Source organism: Manis pentadactyla, chromosome 4 (assembly GCF_030020395.1).
Source record: "Manis pentadactyla isolate mManPen7 chromosome 4, mManPen7.hap1, whole genome shotgun sequence".
NCBI lineage: Eukaryota > Metazoa > Chordata > Mammalia > Pholidota > Manidae > Manis > Manis pentadactyla.
The window spans coordinates 8,710,520-8,716,819 of record NC_080022.1 but is presented as its reverse complement, the minus strand read 5'-3'; the positions used below and the strand labels follow the sequence as shown (position 1 = coordinate 8,716,819).

The following is a 6,300-nucleotide window of genomic DNA, read 5'->3' as shown; positions in this document are numbered from 1 at the left end:
TGGGGTGATAAGTGTCTTTGAGAGTTGTCTGTGTTGTCATTGCGCCCTGTTGGTGCAGGAGGTGGTGTTGGTCCTATACAAAGTTCTCAGGGCAGCAAAACTGAATATTCTTTTTCTTGCCACCCCCCCTTACACACACACACACACACACACACACCAAAACAACCAAACAACAAACAACAATCCCCAAACTTGGCTAATAGAAGAAAGCCAACACAGGTACTCCTGCCGCATTCCAGCTCCACCCTGGAAGAGAAGCGGCTTTAATAAAAGGAGCTGGGAAAATCCTGAAATTCTCTTTCTGGAACCTTGGACAGGACTTCCTCTTTTCCTCGGGCCACCTGTGGACTTGAGAAGCGGCTCAGCAGCAGCAGCAGCCCTCAGAGGCCGAGCCATGGCACGGGCTCCCTGCCACTCTGCCCTTCCGGAAGTCCTCGTCTGCATCAAAGGCCCGTCTCAAAGGGCATCTCCAGGAGGCAGGCTGTGTGACGCACGCAGCAAGGAGCATCAAATACCCCAGTGTGGCTGCACTGACTCCTCTTGCTAATAATAACCCTGCCAACCGAGCAATTAAGTGGTGAGTACATTCCAGGGACGACTCAGGATACCGTGGTTTGTTGCCCCCAGAGCTCCTACTCAGAACTGCACCCATTTTGGATTTCAAGTTGAGTCGGGCGGACCCAGATGTTACTGAAGAGAGCTCCTCTCTCCTTCCATCTTAGAATAAAATCACCCTGGATATGTCTTGTGACCTCTGGCCACATATTGCCCTGATGGTCTGCCCTCCTGCAGTAAAATAGCCTCTCTACTTGATTAGCCGAAGAGTGGGCACCGCCGGGGAGGGGTCTGGCCAGGACAGCGCTGGTCACTCCGCATGCATTTCCTGAGCCTCCGCGAAGTAGATCAAAACACATTAGGTGTGGCAGTGGCTCATGGAGCTTGGATGCAGCCCTTTCCTTGAGGGTCCACCCACGCACAGACTTGCCAAGCACACAAAACTACTGCCCCTGGGGCAGAGGGAGTGAAGGGGCTGCTCAGGGGCAACCTGGGGTATTGGGCATAGGGGTGTGTTTAATCAGGGACTGAACCTAAACGGCCCCATGGGGAACCATCATGCTAAGAAGCAGCAGTCTCTGTGAGACGGGTCAGGAGTATAGGCGTTGGTACCAGACCTGGCGTTCGAGTCCTGGTTCTGCCACTTAATGAGCCACGTGACCCTGAACAACTTGGTCTCAGTTCTGTCCCTTTAAATGGGTGCAATACCACCTACCTTGTGGGGGTGGCAACGAAAATGAAATAATGCACGTACAGCCCTGTGGAATAACCCGCATAATGTCTGGCACATTGTAGCTGTCAGTAAAGGCAGCCATTACTACCACCGTGCAATTACACAGCACCTATTAGTTCACCTATTAGTAGCTAGTTTGAGCCTCACACCCTGGGGAGGTGGGTGGAGCAGGTTTTTATGTATGAGAATAAGGCTCGGATGATGCATGCAACTTGGTTTGTCTGGGCTACCATCCAGGCCTCGCACCCTTTCAGATTCAATGTGTTCTCTCCCCAGTACACGCCGAGTTGAAAGTGTGCTAATGTGCGCTCAGTGCTCAGTGAATGGAGCCGCACATGAAATGTGGACAGCCTTGCTGCCTACTATGTCCTTTTGGGGACCGGGAAAATAGAGGCCTCGGTAGCTCCTCCCTTGCCTGGCTTTGGAGAAGGGCACGGAAGGCTCTAAGGAAGCTGTGCATGCCACATTCGCACCCCGGGACCCCCACCCCACTCCGTCAGCCAACTCGCTATGGGGGCTTTCCTGGGAAAGGTGGGGGGCACTACAAGCTTCACACTCAGAGGCTGAGCCCCTATAAGCACCGAGGTGACGAAATGAGAATGTTGGTAACGCCATCGTGCCTACCTCCCCTGACATCTTGGAGGGGGCCGAGGCCGGGGGCGTTAAGGTGGTATTTATGTGGGGAGCTGAATTCTCGGGACATCCATTACATTTGGCTCCCGACTGCCTTAGCGCTCTAAAAAAGAACTCCTCTTCACCTGACGCTGGGAGTGACCTCAGGGGGCAAGGGCAGACCTGCCGGAGGGGAGGGGAGGCCTCCCTGGTGGCTGAGGGGTCAGGGGTGAGGCCAGCTCCAGCATCTGGACTCATTTGCCCCGTGCTGCCGGCCGCCTGCCATTTCCTCCTCTCCCGCCCTTATTTGGAGCCCCTGACAGCTGCGCGGCAAGCCAACCGGGGATGCTGGGCGCCAGCCAACAGTCGCCCTCTGCTTCCCCGCGTGGGTCCCCTTGCCGAGGAGAAAGAAGCCGGAGGCATCGCTGTGAGATAACCAAGGACTCTTGTTTGCTCTTCTCACACCTTTGAAGTGGGAGCCTCTTGAGGCAAATCAACAAGAATGTGGCTCTTCCAGCAGAGGGTCCGGGGTTGTTGGAGCCGCTCAAGGCAGAGGGGCTGTGACAGGCTCCGCTGGACGGATAACTTTAAAAGGGCATCTTGGGCTGGCTCCTCATTCAGCTGCTTTATCACTGCAAGTGACAGAATGGGGAGGGTTCCATCGCTCTTGCGCTCTTGGAGAGCTGGGGGGTTATAAAAAGAGGAGGCGCAGGGCAGCTGGGAGACAGAGGCGGACAAAGGCCAAGAGGAGGAAACCAGAGAGGAGTGAAAAAAGGCAAAAAGCGCCAGATTGCTCCTCCTCGACTGACGCCAGCATGGGCTCCTTCTCCGCCGCCACGATGGGCTTGCTCCTCTTTCTGGCCTGTCAGCTCCCAGGGCAAACTGGAGCTAATCCTGTGTACAGCTCGGTGTCCAACGCAGACCTGATGGATTTCAAGGTAGGGCCAGGAAAGGGGCCGCTGTCTGGGACCAGGGGGCTTTGTGACTCTGTGCTAGTCCTTGAGACTTCCCTCTCCCCCCGTGTTTTCCTTTGTAAAGAATTTGCTGGACCACTTGGAGGACAAGATGCCTTTAGAAGATGAGGTTGTTCCCCAACAAGTACTGAGTGAGCAGAATGAGGAGGCTGGGCCAGCTCTCAGCCCCCTCCCTGAGGTGCCTCCCTGGACTGGGGAGGTCAACCCAGCACAGAGAGATGGGGGTGCCCTCGGCCGGGGCCCCTGGGACTCCTCTGATAGGTCGGCCCTCCTGAAAAACAAGCTGAGGGCACTGCTCGCTGCCCCTCGGAGCCTGCGGAGGTCCAGCTGCTTCGGGGGCAGGATGGACAGGATTGGAGCCCAGAGCGGACTGGGTTGCAACAGCTTCCGGGTAAGAGGAGCTGGGGATGGAAAGTGGATGGAGAGAAAGGAAGTTCTGGTTTCACTGAGGCTCAAACCTCGTTAAAGAATAACACCAGGGGACGCCTTCTGCAGGAAAGGCACCAGCCTAGAAGCTTACTCCATTTGAAATTTTTGTCCCAACTAGGTGGGTGCCCCATGAGTTTCAGGACAGTGACATCATCTTCAGCTACAGGCTGTTGAGAAAATGCTAAGAAAAAACGTATTACTGCCACAGCACTGGGAACTTAAAATGTTCACGGGGCCGAGTTACCTTCAAACTGCTGATTGGTAGTGCATGTTCCTCCCCAGAACTGTCAGATTCCAAAGGATGCGATGAAATTAACTGGGGTTGACCTTACAAACTTCTGATGAGCAACTTGTGTGCCAGTTTAGGAAACTCAGAGCAGTTGTCAAGCTGGAGTGGGGGCTGGGGGGAAGTGAGCAGAGCCCTGTGAAAAGTTGACTTTTCCAGTAGAGCCACGTCACCAACCCAACATGTCTCTGTTCTCTTTGTAGTACCGAAGATAATGGCGAGGGAGGAAAAGTCAGGGCAGGTCCTGGGCAAACTTCAAGAGACCCTCATGCCCTGGAGTTTCTCACTCAACTTTGTGCCATCTCATTGCCGTCAAACCGAACTGGGACGAGCACCCTATTCAAGCTGCTGCAGCCTCCTGTCAACATTTCTCACATTTTTTGCTACATGTAGATAAAGTGGTTTAATTGTGGCTTCCCCACCTCTCCCATCCCATGTATTACATTTTAGGTAGACCCTCACCTGTTATTGAAGTGGTTTGAAAGTGAATAAAGGTCAGCACCATGGACAGAAGCTGACGGCTTGGGTTGGCGTGGTTTCTTTCTTTTCCCAGGGAAGAGAATTCAGCCTGATACTCATTTTACCTTTTGTCAGAGAAAAGAAGTGCTCAGTTTCTTTCTTCCTCATTTTAAAAAGTAGTGAAATTAATTTTTTTGGAGCACAGCAAAATTAAGAAAGAATAGAGTTCCCATAGATATCCCATATTAACCCCCCTCAACTGAGGGGGACCTTTGGTACAATGGATGGACCTACATGGATGCATCATTCCTGCCCAGAGTCCAGGTTACAACAGGGCGACTCTGGGTGTTGGACAGTCTGTGGGTTTGGACAAATTCTTCCTCCTTCCTTCCTCTTTTTTTTTTCTGGGGTTGGGGCTCAAGGTACAGTTATCAACCTGCTGGTTCTCACTGCAGCCTCATCATGCATCCTGAAAAATCCCCTGCAGACTGAAAGGGCATTTATTTTTTGGATTTGCTTATGTTTAGGGCTCTTATTTACTGAAAACTTACAAAGATCTGGGTTTTTTCCCCTGGTTACATCTAGTGTAGCTTACACTCAATAGACAATTTTTGTACATCCAGTAACTTTTGGTTATTTTTTTAGAGGCCCATTCATAAACAAGGAGACTACGTTTCCTCTGATCCACTTGTAAGGTAACTGAATGATTGCACTTTTAGTTTTAAGATGAGTAGGCAGAGTATTTGGGTTTAAAAGCTGAGCAAAGAAGAAATGTTTGCTATGCCAACAAACTGCAGGTTTATGTGTCTTTCGGGTACTAACATGATTAAAAAATAGTCATGGGCTTTCTGTAATTCAGACAGAAGGTGCCTGGGCTTATAGATTTTATTAAGGTTGAAGCCACTGGAAAAGATGCAGTTTCTTAGTAGCTACTTCTGAAAAGGGTGTTGTCCTAAGCAGAGAATACCAACACTAAGTTCACCTACACCCGGGAGTGGTGCTGTTTTCCCACCCCACACACCTCACTCTCCATACCAGACTCCCTCCACTCACACATTCACTTCTCCATGTCCCTATTCATGCCAGTCCTTCTTCCGGACGTCCTTCATCTAATGCTCCTGAGAACATTCTACATATTCCTCAAGGCTCCCCAAGAGCACCACTTCTTCCCTGATACCACATGCCCAGTACAAATTGAGCTCCTCACCGGAGCATTTTGCATGTAACTATATAATGCAACACAATGTGGCCTGGTATAAAATTGTGCCTGTGTCCCTGGACTGTAAGCTCCTGAGGGGAAATGCCCCCTCAACATCCCCTGTGGCACAGGGCACCATTGATGCTCTATAAAATGCTAGTTAAATTGTCTTGGTATTGCACAGAAACTGGGAAAAATGGAAAGTAGTCATTTGCTCTTTGTAGAGGGAAGGAGAAGCCAGAAATGAATTGATGGTTAGGGAGTGGAGGTGGGGAAAGAACTTCCCAATAAAAAAGTTCCTTATGTGGACTTCAAACACAGAGGGGCAGAAAACCAAGAAACAGAAGAGGGCTAGCAAGGACAAGGGTAGAGACCCAGAAGGATCCGTCCACACCTGGCCCCTGAGGCCTGGCATGCGTGCGTGGGAACTGCCGGGAGGGGAAGCATGGTGAGCTGGGCACCCTCGCAGGGGTCACCGACACAGTGGGCTCTCCCGGAGTGCGATCGACCCAAAGGGCCACCTGCGTAGAAAATCTGGAAATGGGGGGGTAGGTGGAATGGCCTGGATTGACTGAAGCCATCTCCACTGGGGGTGGAAAGGCAAACTGAAGCAGATCAGTTAGACCGCGCAAGTCACATTTCTTGCAAAACAAAAAGTGCACGGAAAGCATGACAGAGGGGAATTGACAGGCTAGCCAGCAGTTCTCAACACTACAGGCTCAGCTTCCATTTTGTTTCTGCTGTTGGATAGCAGGGGAATCTGTTCCTGGGGCAAATTCCTAAGCACAACATTGTTAGGAATACAAATGGATTCTCCACCCATTGACATAGGAAACAGCAGCTGAAAGGAACAGGTAGATTTTTATAGGAAGGCAGGCTCAGTAAACAAGAACTAACTGTTCATTTTAAGGGAGAAACAGAAGAGTGGTGACTTCCTGATTTTTGCGAACACCAAGGGCTAAATTTGTTCTTGTTATTAAGGTAGTTAAGTGGCTGCCTACGATGAAGAGTCTTGCTGAGAGAGCTACTTAAGGAGATCTGAGACTACACAATT

The 6,300-nt window shown here is 51.0% G+C and overlaps 1 protein-coding gene across 1 annotated transcript; it reads left to right on the top strand.

Annotated features, from left to right (window-relative positions):
- Positions 1-2,588: 2,588 nt before the first annotated feature.
- NPPA (natriuretic peptide A) lies at positions 2,589-4,101 on the top strand. Its single transcript, XM_036925117.2, has 3 exons — positions 2,589-2,838; positions 2,939-3,265; positions 3,793-4,101. The coding sequence occupies exons 1-3, from the start codon at positions 2,716-2,718 to the stop codon at positions 3,802-3,804; spliced, it is 462 nt and encodes a 153-aa protein (XP_036781012.1). The 5' UTR covers positions 2,589-2,715; the 3' UTR covers positions 3,805-4,101.
- Positions 4,102-6,300: the final 2,199 nt, after the last annotated feature.

What these genes read in the sequence shown, in the direction of transcription:
- NPPA (XM_036925117.2), top strand. Translation starts at nt 2,716, where the DNA reads ATGGGCTCCTTCTCCGCCGCCACGATGGGCTTGCTCCTCTTTCTGGCC. An exon ending in CAGACCTGATGGATTTCAAG is followed by an intron (nt 2,839 to 2,938) that starts GTAGGGCCAGGA and finishes TCCTTTGTAAAG; the next exon opens with AATTTGCTGGACCACTTGGA.